Source organism: Lactuca serriola, chromosome 5 (genome assembly GCF_051521515.1).
Source record: "Lactuca serriola cultivar US96UC23 chromosome 5, Lser_US96UC23_V15, whole genome shotgun sequence".
NCBI lineage: Eukaryota > Viridiplantae > Streptophyta > Magnoliopsida > Asterales > Asteraceae > Lactuca > Lactuca serriola.
In genome coordinates, this window is record NC_136412.1 from 286,681,721 (window position 1) to 286,699,904 (window position 18,184).

At 38.7% G+C, this 18,184-nt stretch overlaps 1 protein-coding gene across 1 annotated transcript; it reads left to right on the top strand.

The window, feature by feature from the left end:
• The first annotated feature begins 8,812 nt into the window (after window positions 1-8,812).
• Window positions 8,813-13,016, top strand: LOC145054565 (F-box protein CPR1-like). Its single transcript, XM_079002794.1, has 5 exons — window positions 8,813-8,923; window positions 10,151-10,197; window positions 11,008-11,123; window positions 11,356-11,449; window positions 11,572-13,016. The coding sequence occupies exons 1-5, from the start codon at window positions 8,899-8,901 to the stop codon at window positions 12,814-12,816; spliced, it is 1,527 nt and encodes a 508-aa protein (XP_078858920.1). The 5' UTR covers window positions 8,813-8,898; the 3' UTR covers window positions 12,817-13,016.
• The last annotated feature ends 5,168 nt before the right edge of the window (window positions 13,017-18,184 follow it).

Sequence of the window (18,184 nt, forward strand, 5' to 3'; positions counted from 1 at the left end):
CGGATTGAGATCCGGGTAGTTGTTGTTATGTTACTGCTTTGATATGTTTGCATCCTGAGAGCTAGGATGGTATATGTTAGAGACTTGATTGAGATCGGTATCTTAAGAGATAGGGAGATGCTATGCTAGTGACCTGTTAGGTCAGTATCCTAGTTAGGATGATGATATGTTATGTGATCTGTTTGATCTGCTTGTTGACTGTGAATTTCTATATGATTGTATGTATATGTGCACATGGTTGTTTGGACTGGAGTTGGGGTGAGGCGGGTCCTGCTTTGTGCTGTAGGCCAAGATACCCAGGACAGACCGGTTGTTCTAAAGGCCCAGCGAGCGGTCCGGATAGGCTGTAGGCCCCAAGAGGGCGGACCAGATTTGCCGAGGCTCGGAGAGTGGACCAGGCCGACTGAAGGCTCGGTGCGGGCGGACCAGTCATACTGTAGACTCGGAGAGTGGACCAGGTGGATTGAAGGCCCGGTGCGGGCGGACCAATCACACTGCAGACTCGATGTATGTGGTTAGATTCGGAGAGTGGACCAGGTGGATTGAAGGCCCGGTGCGGGCGGACCAATTACACTGTAGACTCGAGATTTATGGTAGACTCAGAGGGTGGACCAGGTGGACTGTAGGCCGGTGCGGCGGACCAGTCACACAGTAGACCCGAAGTGCATGGCTGTTCTGTGATCAGATATGTTGTGGCATGTTATGCGTGTATGGTATAAGTGGTTGGTATTTTGGGGATATCTCACTAAGCTTTCGGGCTTACAGTTGTGGTTTTATGTTTTTCAGGTTCTTCAGGAGACCGTGGCAAGGCGAAGGCGTGATCGTACCGCTCCTCATGATTTTGTAGTAATGTGATTCTGGGAATACGCTAAATGCTTTGTATTGAAAACCTTTTCGTAATGATTTAATGGAATCGAGTTGTTTTTGAAAAATTTAAAATTGGTTGTATTTTTCGGTCGTTACACCTTTGGACCTTCTCCAGTTTTGACCTTTGAATCATAGAGTTAGGGTTTTTAAACCCTTTATAAGAAGAGTATGTAGAGTATTTAGTCCCCTTTTCGAGTTTGTGCTTTGGATCTGGACTCAAAGAGGTCCAGAGACCTAAACCCTTGGAGCTTTATGAGCCATTTTGGAAGTCATGAGCTTAGAATGTCATTTTTGGGGCTAAATCACCATTTTGGACCATTTCTATATTATATGTGTGTCAAGGTCCGAACTTTACGTGATTATCATGCTTAGGGAGGCCAGATCTATGATTGTATGGAACAGATTTATGAATGAATGAATGTTTTAAAAATGAAAAATTATTTTGAAAATTCACGATGTTACATTAAGCTTGTAATCATATAATAGTATAGGGTTGAATTTTAAACTTGTAAAATTCTAGGGTTTGAAATTTAAATTATTCAAATTAAACTTTTAATCACAAAACTTAAATTTCAAAACTTGAGGACAAGTTTTAAACTTTTTCAAAACATAATGATCAAAAGGCAAATAATGTAAATCAACAATTATCTCATTTTATCTTATTCAATATTACTTACAAAATAATTAACCAATTCAATTCAAATAATCAATTATTATCACACAAGGAAATTATTATTCAACTAATTGGTAATTATCTTTTGATTGGTCAAGAATATACTCATTTATATGGTTAAAATCGGATTTTAATGACCCAAAACAGTTAAGGCAAGTTTCCCCAAGTAAAACAGCAAGAAATCCTGAAACTCCCTCTTTCTGACGCTCAAACTCGCCGAGTACCCACTATGGACTCGCTGAGTTGGAGCTACTCGCCGAGTCCACAGTGGAACTCGCCGAGTTCATCAGGCAGAAGACAAAAATTCGAATTTTACAAGCAACAAGCAATTAACCAATGCATCAATTCAATAGAAATCAATCAAGGCTCTGATACCACTGATGGGTTTGAGCCATAAGAACTTTCCTATGGGCACATGCAAACCCTAATGCTTGGATCTAGGTTTCTCTAATTGAACATGCATTGAATCCAAGACTTACAATACTAGATCTAATGTAAACAATTGAATCAAATCATATGTAATTGGATCTAGAACAATACCTTAGATTACTTGCTTGATACTTCTTCTCCTTAGAGCTTAGAGTCACAATTGTCACTCCTCTAATGGCTTACAAACACCAACTAGCAAGAGGATGATATTGAGAGAGAGGAGAGAGGGTGAGAAATCGGCCCTAGGGTTCCTTGCTTTGCATGAGTGCCGATTTCCCTCACCCTAGGGATCTATTTATACTATGGGATACTAAGGTTTCACCTTTAACCCTAATTGAATAACTTAGGCCCTAAGCAATCCAAGATCCTTCTAGATTCTAGGCTTGGACGAATTTAAGGTTCCCTAACCCTAAATTTCGTCCACCCCATTACCCATAAGGATACATAGCCCAAAACACAACTATCACACATTTGACAGTTTATGCCCCTTTATTCAATTAACCTCTTTAAGTTACCAAATTAATTCTTAATTAATATATAACTTATATTAATCAAATAACAATATTATTCCTTTAATATATTATTCTCATAATATATTAACAATAATATCTCTTCTCTCTTAACAAATCATCCTGTCAAGTTGCTATGGTGAAGGCAACCCAAAAGGACCATGCATAACCGGGTCAAGTACTTACCAAACATAGTTACAGCCTTAGACACTAATCCAACAGCGACTTCATGCCTATCGAGTAAACCTTGGTGACGATGTGAATTAGTGCCTATTGTATAAACCCTGGTGACTATGGAGTTAGCGCATATTGTATAAACCCTGGTGACTATGGAGTTAGCGCCTATTGTATGAACCTTGGTGACTATGGAGTTAGCGCCAATTGTATAAACCCTGGTGACTATGGAGTTAGCACCTATTGTATGAACCTTGGTGACTATGGAGTTAGAGCCTATTGTATGAACCTTGGTGACTATGGAGTTAGCGCCTATTGTATAAACCCTGGTGACTATGGAGTTAGCGCCTATTATATAAACCCTAGTGACTATAGAGTTAGCGCCTATTGTATGAACCTTGGTGACTATGGAGTTAGCACCTATTGTATAAACCATGGTGACTATGGAGTTAGCGCTTGTTGAGTAAACCTTGGTGACTATGGAGTTAGCGCCTGATAGCTATGGATTTAGTATCTGATAGATAAACTTTGCCAGCAATGGATTTCGTGTCAATTCCTTAGGTAAATCCTTAGAAATGAATGAATGAAGGATAGTGGATTCTTAGGGTAAACCCTTGAGAAAATAAAGGAGATATGGGGATGGGTATTTTGGTTGATTGTTTGATAATTGAATATAATAAATGTATTATTGTGGGTTGAAAACCCTATATGCTCCAGGCTCCCAAGCCTGACCCACTCAGTTTTCTTTGCATTACAGTTAATGACACGAGGGTATAAGTTGTTGGACTTGACAAGAGATTTTGGATTATAGATCAGTAGTTATAAATAACTGTTGTAAGGTCTATTTTATATTGTTTATGTTTTTGGTCTGTATCGGAACATGACATCCCGATATTTTGTTATTTAATGAAAATACATTTCTTTAAAGAAATGCTTTGATAAATTCTTATCATATTTTGTTTTGGGAACAAATTCCGCAACTCTTTTAATCAAAGGATTACTCTGATTTTATAAAACAAAGCATAAACAAATCGGTCTTTTCTGGCCGTGAAATTGGGGATGTCACAGACAGAGCTCCAGACGAAGGAGCAAATACAGGCACCAATGTAGTCTCAGCCTACAGCGAAGCGATTTAAGGCTGCTGATTCGAGGATGGGGAGCCAGAGGGGCCACACTTATGGGAAGCCCGACAAGGTTCATGATGGTGTGTGTCGATCTTGGTGCCACATTGCTAGGGATTGTCGTCAGTAGATTCCCCACCCCCCGGTCCCCTGAGTGTCAAGATTTGTTACCACTGTGATCAGATTGGCCATATAAAGGTCAACTGTCCTTTGCTTACTGCCAGGCCTGTGCAAGCGCCAACTACTGCTACCCTGAGAATTATAGATGGACACCAAGGTAGGGCGGAGCCCCCGAGGGCTCAAGCTTACGGGTGTAAACGAGCCGAGCCGAGCCCGAGCTCGAGCTCGATTCGAGCCTTAAAATGAAGCTCGAGCTCGGCTCGTTAACAATTTAGTGGGCTCGCGAGCCTAATCGAGCCTAAACGAGCCTCTATGTGTGTGTATATATATATGTGTGTGTGTGTGTTTATGTATGTATGTATGTATGTATGTATGTATGTATGTGTATATATATATATATATATATATATATATATATATATAGGCTCGTTTAGGCTCGCGAGCCCATGAATCGAAGCTCGGATCGAGCTCGTTTAACAAACAAGCCGCGTATTTAGGCTCGAGCTCGGCTCAGACTCGTTTAATTCGATCTCGAGTCGAGCTTTTAACGAGTCGATCCCGAGTAGCTCACGAGTAGCTCGGCTCACTTACACCCCTACTCAAGGTCGTGCCCTCCAGCTCACTACAGAGGAGGCCAGGGTGGCGCCAGATGTCATTACTGGTATGTTTCTGTTTATTATCTTGTTGATTATGTTTTATGTTATGGTTATATATATATATATATATATATATATATATATATATATATATATATAAGCATAACATAAAACATAATGTATGCCCCTGATAGGTGCGTTCCTAATGAATTCTTTGCCTGCTTTTGTGTTGTTTGACTTGGGTGCGAGTCGGTCTTTTGTATCTCAATCATTTAGTAGGGAGTTTGATATGCCTATTGGGGAGTTAGAGTGTTCGTTGCGGGTTTCTATCGCCAACGAACATGAGGTTTTTGCATCTGCGATATTTCAGGGATGTGTGCTAGAGATGTTCGCGGCACCTTATCTGATTGATCTGATCCCTATTCCCATTGGGATGTATGCGTGATAGTGGGTATGGACTGGATGAGCAGGTTTGGTGCCATGATTGATTGTGAGTGCCAACGAGTGGTAGTTCGAACCCCAAGTGGGGGAGAACTGGCTATTTATGGAGAGGGCACCAGGGTTGGTTCAAGGTTTTGTTCGACAACCAAGGCTCATCAGTATATTCAGGACGTGTGTGCAAGTTATTTGGCTTATGTGGTCGACACTCGAGTTAGGGATCGAATTTTAGTCTTAGAGGTTCTAGTGGTCAGTGAGTTTGCTGATGTATTCCTAGAGGAGTTACCTGGTGTGCCTCTTGAGAGGCAGGTCGAGTTCAGGATTGACCTTGTACCAGGTGCGGCCCCGATTGCCAAGGCGTCATACCGCTTGGCACCACCTGAGATGCAAATCATCATCAAAACATCAGAGTGTCCCAAAATATTCGGAATCATAAACCGCAGGCGAATGTGTACAATCAAGCCTTCATTTTCTCGCGATCCTCAAAAGTACCTAAAAAACATTCAATCAACAACTGTAAGCACAAAGCTTATTGAGTTCTCCAAAATACCACATACAACACAACACAAAATAAATAGTTATGGGTTATCAAGAACCCTAGGGAATTCCCGAAGTCTCAGTGGAAAAACAACACGTCCTGTGGGTTATTAGCAACCTTAGAGACTACCCGAAGTCTCAACACATGCAATAATACATATCACAGTAATAACATATAGATCCAGTTGGTCATCACATATATAGTTTTATTCTACAAGACAGGTAGGAATAGTAAGGTGACTCACCTTGCACAAATGACTGATAGAACTCACACCTGAACTGTCGGAACTAGACTCCGCCTAATAATTATACCAATTAACCCTAATTAATAATTAAGGTAATTTTCCATACTCCATTAATCCCAAGCTAGGTCTAATACATATTTAGGTCAAAAGACCATTTTTTCCCTTCCAAGACTAAAACCCTCACTAGTTGTCTAGTTCCTTTAAAGACACAATTATCCCAAAAGTCAAAGAAGGTCAACCCATGGCCGTATGCGCGGCGTACACAACTCTATTTTGGGCTTAGAGTACATGGCTGGGAAGGAACAGGCTCGCAACTGGCTACACCGGGCGTAGCCAGGAGTACGCTCGGCGTATGCGGCTAATCCCACAATTTCATTTTTAAGGTCTTAATCATTAAGTCACTTACTCCAACTTCAGATTTGAACCTGAAAAAAATCCTAATCCATAAAGTCTTTGACTTTTTGCCTTTTCGTGGCTAAAGAGAGCTTAATCCCAAAATCCTAACATTTTACTTTCATCAAAATCTCCATAACTTATGCATGGAAGAAAGGAAAGGACCAAGCTAACATTTTTATGACTCTAAGCACCCTAAAACGTCTTTAATGGCAGCTCATATGATTTAGAGTATTCCATACTCACAAAGATCAAGGTTGTAGGACAAAATGAACTCAAATCCAAGTTGAACTTTTTACCTTAAAAGGTATAAAGAGATGTAGATTCTGGATCCAAAGGCATGAATGCACCACCACTTCTTGAATGACCCTCATTTAAAAGCAAGAACACTCAAGGATCACTCTCAAGCTTCAAATCTCACTCACAAGGGCTAGGGTTTCGAGGGATGGAGGTTGGTAATGAGAATGTCCAAGAAGGATTATGATGTTTAAATAGGGGTCACAACCCAAAATATTAGGTTTTAGGGAATGCACGAGTACACCCGACGTACTCAGATGCATGCCCAACGTAGTCTACTTTTGACCCGCCACAAGTCTGCTAACTTACGCCCGACATATATCCTTTCACGTCCAGTGTAAGGACCTCATTTGCAACAATTTTAAAACATAAAGGACTGGAATGAGAAATACATGACAACGGGTGTTACATCTTCCTAAATTATCGGACATCATAACTCTTAAGCATAATATCATAGCTTACAACTAGGTATATTATCTATAGCTACATTATCCTAAGGTTTCATGCTTTATATAACAATTAATATTTATAGATATAAATATATTTTGATAAGCATGTATCCTCCCCCCCCCCCCCCCCCCCCCCCCGATAAAACTTTTAAAATAGTAAAATGGGGTCGTGAACTCACTCTAGTAACGTAATTTGAAGCATCCATGCTACAACACCCGAAGCTTCGCACCATTGGGAGGACTTTCGAAATAGCTTGAGAGATAGAGAGAAAGAGTTTTCGGTGTGAAGAAATCAAAAAATGAGCATATTTATTTATAGTGCTTGTGTGCGCGGCGCACTTCATGTATGCCGTGCACTCGACTCGTGGCTCCCTCCGAGGTTTACCACGTGTCACACTTCTGATGGTCCACGTCTCTCCAATCTCGATGAATCTGGGTGTCAGACGTGCACGTCGAGCATGGCGCACACCTCTAAATCTTTTATAAAAATTCATATCTTCCTTATATGAATCTTGTTTCTTACCCTCTTTATATATTTGTGTCGCTCTCTACTAGTACTACAACTTTCCTTAAGGTTGCATTGTCAAATTTGAACTTTTATTTTTAACCCGTATTTTATATTTTTCTAAAAATCGTATATTCTTCATATGAACTTCGTTTTTGACATTTTCCCTTTTAAAGTCCATATCTCTCGGAGTACTACGATTTTCCTTTTAGTGATGTTAGCCAAAACTCAACCGATTTCTTTATACCATTTTGACGTTAATGACGTTATTAACACGATTGATTTTTACTTTTTATAAAATCATAACTCCTCCAATCGGAGTTAGATTTTCATAAAGTTTATATCCTTGGGACCATTTTGTTGTGTATTTTCCAAGTACACTGGCCATTATTAAAAGTGGTGTAACTTTCCGGTCACTAATTTTTGACGATATTATATGAAAAGCTCTATTATTATCATTTGTCGATGCTAATCTCTAATGACGGTCGATGACGGGAATCTCACAATTGTCACATGTTACTTGTTACTCAACAATCCATCCATGGTGATTTTTAAGTGGATTATCTTACTATAATCTTTTCAGGTTCTTGAACAAGAGATTGCTTCATGTATTAAGCTTGAGAAGACATTCAAACGTAGAACCATTTGGCCAAGCACCGAGACAAGAACCAACGACCCTGGAGAACCTCCCATACTAGATTTTATTAAACATATTCATTTGCTTATTGGCCTATAACTTGCTTAAATGAGATCCGTTTCCAAATGTTAGAATGCCATTTTATCTCATATTCTTATTCCTCCTTTGTGAAATCCTACCTCCATCATTCCGCTCACAACAACGATCAAATTCTCTTGGTCTTCTGCCCCACTCTATTATTTAATAAGTTATTAATTGAGAAAAGGAGTTGTTTGCACTTCAACAATAAAGAAAATAAATTATACTGCTGTGATACATATTTTCCTATTAAGGTTAAAATAATTGTATTCAAGTAAATTATTTTTATATATAATAAATAAATTCAAATAAGTTAGAATGAACGAAATTATAAAAAACAATTTGTTTAAGACAATAAATGTTTTTCGTTTTGTTCCATCAAAAAGTAAAAATGATTATTAGCAATACTAAACCACAATAAACTAATCAGGATTTTAAATAAATAATCACATACATGTTCTCATTTTAGTGATAAGTTAAAATATTGTTTATATAAAAATAACTATTAACCATATAATATATAATTTAATAAAATGAAAATGATAATAATATATTATATTTATTAGTTAAAAACTCAAAATCTAGTAACATGTTGTGAAGGACTAAAAATGTCAAGCTAACGAAATTAACCTTGATCTTTAGTTGACTTAGTGGGGTGTCAAAATAAAACAAACAAGACTTGAGGGGTTTATTTCGCCCAAGCTTATAAAAGTTAGAAGAAAGCATTCTCTCCCATTTGAACCGAAATCGTTTTTAGAGAAACCACGGGAGAAGAGAATGGCGATTTTGGAGCTAGGAGGAGATTGAAGATTACGTGCGGACTTGAAGCTATGAACTCTTCATTAAGGTTGGAAGGTACGATTTCACTATTTCTTCTCTATTTTCGACTTAAGGTTTTCAGATCCTCTTCAAATCCGAAATGTTAGTGATTAGAGCGTTCTAAGTAAGTTTCTAGTTACATTTTCACCATCTATCTTTCGATCTATATTTAAATCACCTTTGTTTTTCTTGAATTGGAGTTTGAATGCGTTTTGAAGCGTTGGAACCCTAGTTATGGAGGATTCTAAATGGAGATTAATTTCATGAAATTAATGATGGAATAAACTTTGTTTAAAGTTTTCTAACTTAATTTCATTTAGATAATCCATCATGATTAGATTTTGACACCTTATGATCTACTTGAAGTTGTCATTGTGCTTGATAGCTTTAATGGAGGTTGAATGGAATTTGTGACATGATTTTTTAATTCAAATAGTTTACAAACTCTGGAAATTGTCATAAATGTCACTCAACTTGTACACTGAAATCACTAATGTTGATGATATAAAGAGAGATTGATGATTAAAACTCATTTTGAGGTTCGACTAATGTTTATTGATCATAATCAGGTTTTTGAGAGTTTAAAACATTAAACCATCACACTAGATTCATGGATCAAGGTGTAATTAACGTGTTTTGATGGTTTTGAGATGATGTTAAGGTGTTAAAGTATTATTAAGACCTTAGGAAATGGTTTGGAGGTGTTTAAAAGAAGTTTAGACAGCATCTAAGTTGTTTTCTACTCGACATTGAGTTGTGCATGACTGCCTTGGTTGAGACTGTTTCTTATGGCTATCCATTCCTAGGGTATAAGAATTGGTGTTGCTTTGTATTAGATTTTTCTTTGTTTTGATGAATGATTGCTGCATTTTTTTTCAGTTGATAAGGTTTTTTCTTTGGCTGTAGGAAGGATTTTATTTTACCACATGATGCTTTTATGAGTTTATTGCCAAAAACTAGAAAAGTTGCGAGTAATTATCAAAAGAAATAAACTGTTTGAAACATAATCATAGTTGTCATGTGGTGTCAACCGTCATACTAGGTTATGAATCTAAGCATCCAATTGTCTTTCGTATATCTGCATCTTTAAATCATTTTTTTTTCTTGTAATAAGTGATATTGGCAATGTGTCAATCTTGTTATAAATGTTTGTATTTGTCTGTCTGGAACTTAGGATATTTATGATAAATAGCCTTTGTATTACTTCATTTGAATCTCAGCTTATGATGTACATGTTTCTTACAAAAGCTCTTTTGTAACCAGAGATTGATGAAGGACCCCAGAATGTTTCTCAGGAGGCAGGACAAAATGTAAGTTGTTGATTTCTAACATAGGTGATTAGGGTGTGTGCTTCCTCTGTGTGTGTTGAATCATTTGATTTGTGTGCTTCACAATTCACATATTAGAATGTGGTATAATGATGTCAATAATTATGGTAATAGCATTTCTAATTTTTGCTTTTTCGTTAGTTTCCAAACTTCCTTTGGTTTTCACATTTGATATTTACATCAACTTCTTTCTCGAATTATGCTAGTTTTATTTAAAAGGGAAAATAATAATACTTTTTTTTGTAGGGTTTTATGATATTTCTTCATGACTTGTTTTGTTGGTGTAATCCTTAATGCTATATATTGCTTCTAACACTGAGCAGCATCCTCTTATGACTTGAACTAGGATGCCCTTTATTTGAACTTATGAACAAATATAGTTTATTATATCTTGGGAGCTGCAAGTGTTTTTATCAATGTAATTTCTCATATAGGGATAAATAATGGTGGAGTTCAACAACCTCTTATGAGTTGAACACTTGAACTCGGTTGCCCTTTGCCTGAAGTCACTAACAAACAATCCATTATATCATTGATATTGGACATAAAATGATGAGTAATGGTGGAGTTCACACATCCACTCTCTTCACATTTATCTCTTAAATTCATCTAATTTAATATGTGGCTAAGAACCTGGCTGTAATGTTGATGGCAACAACTTATTTAAAAAATCTTGTCTGTTAACTGTTATAAAGTAGATGAAAGGACTTTTCAAATTGTTGTTTTTAGTATTTCTTTTCTTTACTAGATCAATAATAATGTGTACTTGTCTCAATGATTTCTTGACTGCAGAACTCAAGTGGAGTATCAGAATTTAGCACTTATCAAGGCAGTAATTTTGCTAGGATTTCTTTAATCATTGGGAAGTCAGAGCTTGAACAAATGTTAAAACAGATGACCTTTACAAGGTCCGTCTTTCTTTTTATACAGTTGTACACTGTTATTATTTACTCTCTAGGTGGTGGCTTTTTGTTTTTAATCTTTACTTCATACTGCTTGTTTGAACTTGAGGCGTGTGTTAATTTTACCTCAAAACTTGATTTTTAGGTAAAATAGTCTTTGACAAGTTCAAAGAGCTTCATTATTTGGAATATATTATTTTGTCACTACTTATTTGTTATATATATGCTGCTGCTACAGGTCTGAAACCCTGTACTTGATAGCATTGTTGCATTCAAGAACCATTGAGGAGTCACCTTCTGATAACTTCCTTGCGGCTATTGCAATTCCAAGAGTGAGTGGTATTTTCATGCACCTCTTTTGGTGGTTTTGTTGTTCCTTTTGATCATCAATCCATGATTACATTTTTAAGTGCAATATATATGTGGTTATGTTCTTGAGCTTTTTGAGAAACAGATTGCTTCACCTACTGAGCTTGCTGATGCCAACAAAGCATTGAGACAAGATTCAAAGTTTATTAACAAAAATGCAACAATGATGGGTTCACCACGACAACCAACAACTATTGAGAACCTTCCGGAAGAGCTTTTATCAAACATATTCATTCGCTTATTGGCCAAACAGCTTGCTCAAATGAGATCGGTCTCTAAATCTTGGAATTCCCTATTATCTAAATCCTCCTTTGTAAAAACCCAACTCCATCATTCCATCTATAACAAAGATAAAACTCTCTTTCACTTCTCTGATGACCATTATTATGGGTTCAAACTCACGGTCAACCCCAATCCCCAACTCATTAGTTTCATCAAACTTCCACCTAACCCCGAATCTCCACATACAAGCATCCAAGTTATTGATTCTGTCGATGGCTTAATATGCTCTTCTTACAGTGATACAGCCATTCAGATTTGGAACCCTTCTCTCTCCACTTTGTTAGATCTTCCGCCATATTCTATGCCCTCTGATGAATATGATTCAATCAAAATCTTTTTCCGGTTTGGGTTTGACCCAAAAACCGATGATTACAAAGTTGTGAAGCTTACAGCCTTTGCTGACGGATCCAGCGTTATATGGTGGATGGATGTTGAGATTTATAGCATGAAAAAGGGTTCCTGGAAGTTCATTACTGAAAGGGTTCCATCACACATCACATGGATTGACGAGAATGAAGTCGTTTGTGTGGATGGACATGATGGACATCTTCATTGGCTTGGTCATTTTGGTGAGGAGAAGGTTTCAAAAATGATATTGGTGTTTGATTTGGGTTCAGAGACATTCCATGAGATACCTTTTCCAGATTCTATAGTAGCTTTTAAATGTGGCCGATTGGATGCTTTAGGAGTTTTGGGGGGAAAGCTTTGTGTGATGTCACGGGATGAGGATGAGGATGTTGGATGTGTGGTGTGGGTTATGAAGGAGTATGGGGTGGCTGAATCATGGGTCAAACACCATGTTTTTTCACAGTTTATTGGTGATACGTATCCATTTGGATTCACATCAGCCAACAAGTTTCTTATTCAAGATCAGTATTATCGTCTTGTTTTGTATGATCCAGTTACAGAAGAGGCTCAAATTTTGAAGAATGATTTTTCATTTCCAGAATATGAAGCAGGTAAAATCGTGGAGTATGTTGATAGTCTTGTTTGGGTAGCCCCTGTTAAGTGTGAGATAGTGGATGGTGGAGGACAAAATTGGAATTGAGAGATGTCAGGTATGATACTATCCATGTTTCTGAATTAGGTTTATGTCAAGTATCAATTTTTAGTACATTACACTTACTTTCTCTGGTGCCCTTATGTTTCCATTTGATTTTCTTGATGCAAACAAGTTCTGCTTTGTTTAACATTTGTATATGCTGGTTCAAATTCAACATATGTGTAGTCTTATTGCTTCTTATACAAGGAGTCTTCTACTAAGAAATTACTTCTGTTTTTATAATGAGACTGATGTGTAGCTATTGATTTTGGTTATGATAATTACTGTATCTTGTGAAAAGGCTGAAGGTTTGTCAACTCTATTTTTCGAGGTAGTGTTTGATTGTCAGCAATTTTTTAATAGGTTTAAAAAGTTATCTTTCATCTTTGTTACGTGTTGTGTTGTGTTGTGAGTGACATTGCCAGATGCGTTGCTGATGTAGACTATGACATTGCAACATATTTGAAACAGTTTTATGTTATGTTGATTCAAGAAATCAACTCAAAATTCATATGTTGGTTTCTATGCTTTATTTTAAATATATATCAAAGCATACTGAGGAGTGAGGGATGTTTGGCAGGATCTGAATTTTTAAGATTTGAATATTAAGAGGTTTGAATTTCTAAGAGGGTCTGTATTTTTAAGATTCAAATTTTTAAATGCTGTTTGGTTGGAATCTCTGAATTGCAGTGCAGAATGGTAAAAAATAACCATTTTACCCTTATGTGTTATTTATTGTTGAATTTGTAACGTCCCCTTCTGCCACGTATCACAATATTGTCCGCTCTGAGCTCCCGACACAAACTTTCCAGGGGTCACCCATCCCTGAATTGCTCTCGCTCGGGTACGCTTAACTGCAGAGTTCTTATGAGATATGCTGTCCTCACGACTTTAAAATGTGTTGGGCGTGGGTCACCCATCCTTAAATTGCTCTCGTTCGGGTACGCTTAACTGCAAAGTTCTTATGGGATCTGCTGACTTTAAAACACATTGTGATAGAGAAGGTATCCACACCTATTTAAGGAATACTTAGTTCTCCTTCCCAACTGATGTGAGATCAGGTGCAACTAACCTGCCCGCCTTCATCCTCCTTTATAGGTTTCGACGTCCCCGTCGAACACATCGCCCACAATCGTATAACGGGCCCCGCCCACTGCGTATAATGGGCCCCGCCCAAACTCATATATCGGGCCCTGCCCACTGAGTATAACAGGATCTGTCCAATGAGTGTATCAGGCCCCACCCACACTTGCATAACGGCCCCCACCTAACATACAAATCATATAAACACATACACATACAAGAGTCACACAGATATCTAGTATCATAGCATCGCTAATCATGGGTCGACATTGGTGCCTTAGACCTGTTAAACATGGTGAGGAAACTCACATCGCACTGCTGAATCTCACAGATAAATCTCTGGCTGTTGGCTCGCTAAAAAACCCCGTGTTATAATCACAAAACATTATCCAATTAATAATTGGATCTCAACTCACACTAAAAATCTAGACTAGGGTAAAAGACCTTTTTACCCCTTTACCCAACACGACCTAAAGCCTAGGCCCAATCCAGTTTGTCCAAAAGCATAAATTCCAAAATAATCATTTCAAGCCCAATTATGGCCCAATTTTTCAAATTGGGTCCAAATCTCTTTCATAGGCTTTCAACCAAAAGTCTAATAAAATACCAACAACCCAACAATAGAATTCTGATAGCCCAACAAGGTCAGAGACAACAATTGCCCAATATCGAGAAGCCTATAACACCGCAACCCACTGTTGAGTATGCGGGGTGTACTCAGCCTGTACGCTAAGCGTACTCGCTTTAGGGCTTGTACGCTGTGCGTACCAGCTTGTATGCCCAACGTACTCGACTAGTTTGGCCAACTTTCTCAGTCAGCTCTTAAATGGTTAAGACTTCGCACTAAAACTTAGATATGACTTTCTTGAGGTGGTTTATCACGTAAAGTTGCCAACTTTACGTGCATGCATGGCTTAATGACGCTCTTAGAGCTCAAAAGAGCTTAATGAATGACTTAATGCATGCATGAGACCACCAATAACACCAAGCTGCATTTTTGTGGACAAGAGGACCCTAAAATGCTCAGATCTACAAGGTTAGGCTTTTGAAGCGACCCTAGCTCACAATGACCAACCAAAAGGGACTAAAATGGCCATAAAAAAATCCAAAAGAAGATCCATAAGAGAACTTGTCAAGATAAGATCTTTATACCTCAAATGACTTGCAAAAGGAGTGATGATTCTGGATCTCTAAGCTTCACACCAAACAACAAACCTTCAATCTTCTTCTATCCCTTCAAAGTGAGTAACAAAACACCAACTTTTCTTCTCAAGAGCTCAAAGACACAAAATGAAGGCTAAGGGTCGAAATTTAGGGTTTTTGGACAACGGAGGCTGATAAAGAGGCCAACCTTAAGGACTTAAGGAGCTTATATAAGGTGTCACACCTAAAATTAGGGTTTCATTTAAACGCATGTACGCCCCACGTACACAAGCGTAATCCCCGCGTACGTGCCCGAAGGCACGATCCAACCTCGCACTAGTACGCTAAGTGTACGCACATGGTACGCCCCACGTACTAGCTTCTCAGTTAGCACGCCTCGCATACTAACCATAAGGACCAAAAGTGAAATGCTCATAAATAGAAGGGTTGAAAGGAAACATACCAAATTCAAGCATTACAATTTTCCCCCACTTGAATCAGACTTCGTCCTTGAAGTCCGCCGCCCCAAATAATTCCGGGTAGTGCTCCCTCATATTCTCCTCCGGCTCCCAAGTCCACTCTGAACCCTTGCGGTGCTGCCATTGCACCTTCACCAACTCCACAACCTTGTTCTTCAAGGTTTTCGTCTTTCGGTCAAGAATTGTCACTAGTCTCTCGATATAGTTCAGGCAGTCATCCACCTGAATATCCTCCAACGGTACCACTGCAAAATCATCCATAAGCACTTTCGTAGCTGAGAGACATGAAATGTGCTATGAATCTGACTGAGCTCATCCGGAAGATCCAAGCGATATATAACCCGACCCACCCGAGCCAAAACCCTGGAGGGACCAATATACCTCGGGCCCAACTTGTCCCTCTTCCTGAATCGGATGACACCTTTCCAAGGTGACATCTTCAGGAGAACCATATCCTCCACATGGAACTGTAAGTCTGACCGGCGTCTGTCGGCATAACTCTTCTGTCGACTCTGAGCTGACTGGAGCCTACTCCGAACCTGCTGAATCAACTCAATGGTCTTGAGTACCACCTCGGTACTCCCCATAACCCGCTGACCGACCTCGCACCAATAAATCGAGGTCCTGGATTTCCTCTCGTAGAGCATATCAAAACGAGGTCGATTAATTCTGGCGTGATAACTGTTGTTATACAAAAATCCGCTAACGGAAGATACGTATGTAACGTCCCAAATTACGAGGATAAAAACTTCATTTTTAATATAATTAAACACTCAATTATCCTTTATTCAACATTAAAAAAGTATTTCAAAACAAAACATTTATCAGAGTACATTCCCAAAATCACAAGTTTGCGGAAAACATGCGTGTATGCGTTGCGATCAACCCGAGCCCTTCCCTTTCGAACCAGAAGTACATGAAACCATAAACAATAACTTTAAGCACAAAGCTTAGTGATTTTCCAAATACCACATACCATACATAACATACGAGCCAAACATAACATACATATATCCAACATTCAATAGGAGGTGCTATGTGCCAACCATAGTCTTGCCATTATGCCATGAGCCATATCATGGTCTTTCCTTGCCAAGTCAGGGACCAAAACCCTAGGTCTTACAAACAAGTGCCAGGAGCCACCTCCTGGGCTTCTATGCAAGCATCACAAAGACAACTAGCATATAATCTACATCTACTTAACTGTCATAGTCCAAACTCTGGTCTTGCATACAGATCTGCCAGGAGCCACCTCCTGGCCTTTCATGCAAATGCCAAGGGCCACCCCTAGTGTTCTAATAATACATAAACCAAATGGGCTGGCATTGGTGCCTTCTAACCATAGTACAGTGAGGAGACTCACCTCAATTGACAGACAAATCCCACAACTGTTGCAACAGCTGCGAACCGGCTCCACGAACTGAATCAAACAACCAAACCATACTTTAATAATTAACCAAGACTATACCCCAAGCATGAGGTCCAAAAACGGTCCAACTAACCAGGCCCAAAAACGGCACAAAACCATCGGGCCCACTAAGGCCCAAATCCACAATCCTAGGTCCAACAAGGCAATCCCAGTAAATAAATACAACCCTTGAATGAAAATCCCCACTTCAAAGAAATAAGCCAAAAACTCGATCTAAGCCCAAGACCAAAGTCCCAAAGTCCAAAAAGGTCCGAAACTCCAAACTGCATGCTGGTCGCGTACTCTCGGCGTACACTCAACGACTTGGGACGGGGGCAAAATCTAGTACACGGGGCATACTAAACATTACACACAACGTAATGACGTCCTACTCAAAAACTCATTTCTGACTTAACCCATTAAGCACTTAGTCCCCAAACTTCAGGAAACCTTCAAATTAAGTCCTTAACTCGTAAAGTTGGCAACTTTACTCGTTTGTATGTCTTAATGGGACCCAAAATCCGATTTTGTCCATCAAGTCTCACAACAAGGGCTCAAACTCATGTATGGTCCAATATCCACAATCAAGATAGCATTTTTATGAACTAACAATATCAGAAGGGACAAGATCTAACACTCCAAGCTCGTGGAGTGGCTCAAACTCACAAGGAGAACTTAATACACCATAAAAGCTCCTAATCTTGCCCTAAACTCAAACTAGCATAAGAAGGAGTCAAGATAAAAACTTTATACCTCCTGAAGCTTCCCAAGAGAGTGAAGGTTCTGGATCTACAACCCCAAAGCTACACCATGCTTGATCACTAAGATTCACTTCCTTGAAATAACACCAAGAACCTTTCAAAATCAATTCTAAGCTCAAGAATACACTATCAAAGGGATTAGGGTTCGAAATGAGGCTATAAGGTTAGTGGATGCTGAGAAATGAGAGAGCCTTGAGCTTATAAGGATGTTTAAATAGTGCCCACCCTAAAATTTAGGGTTTGGCACTCTGCCGCTTACGTCGGGCATACCTCATCTTACGCTGGGCGTGCTCACCTAAAATTTAGGGTTTTGTAGTCCATGCGAGGGTTCTCGATTCCTAAGGCTTTTCCCTTCCAAACTATAACACACTTAGTTACTAGGCTTCATAACTCATGAACCAATAATCCATTTAATTTAAGATAATGGAACAAAGAAGTTTGACCAAAGTTGACTTTTATTAGAATACAATTTTCGGGTTGTGAAAGTTTCGTGATGAGTC

What these genes read in the sequence shown, in the direction of transcription:
- LOC145054565 (XM_079002794.1), top strand. Translation starts at nt 8,899, where the DNA reads ATGAACTCTTCATTAAGGTTGGAAG. An exon ending in CTCTTCATTAAGGTTGGAAG is followed by an intron (nt 8,924 to 10,150) that starts GTACGATTTCAC and finishes TTTTGTAACCAG; the next exon opens with AGATTGATGAAGGACCCCAG. An exon ending in AAACAGATGACCTTTACAAG is followed by an intron (nt 11,124 to 11,355) that starts GTCCGTCTTTCT and finishes CTGCTGCTACAG; the next exon opens with GTCTGAAACCCTGTACTTGA.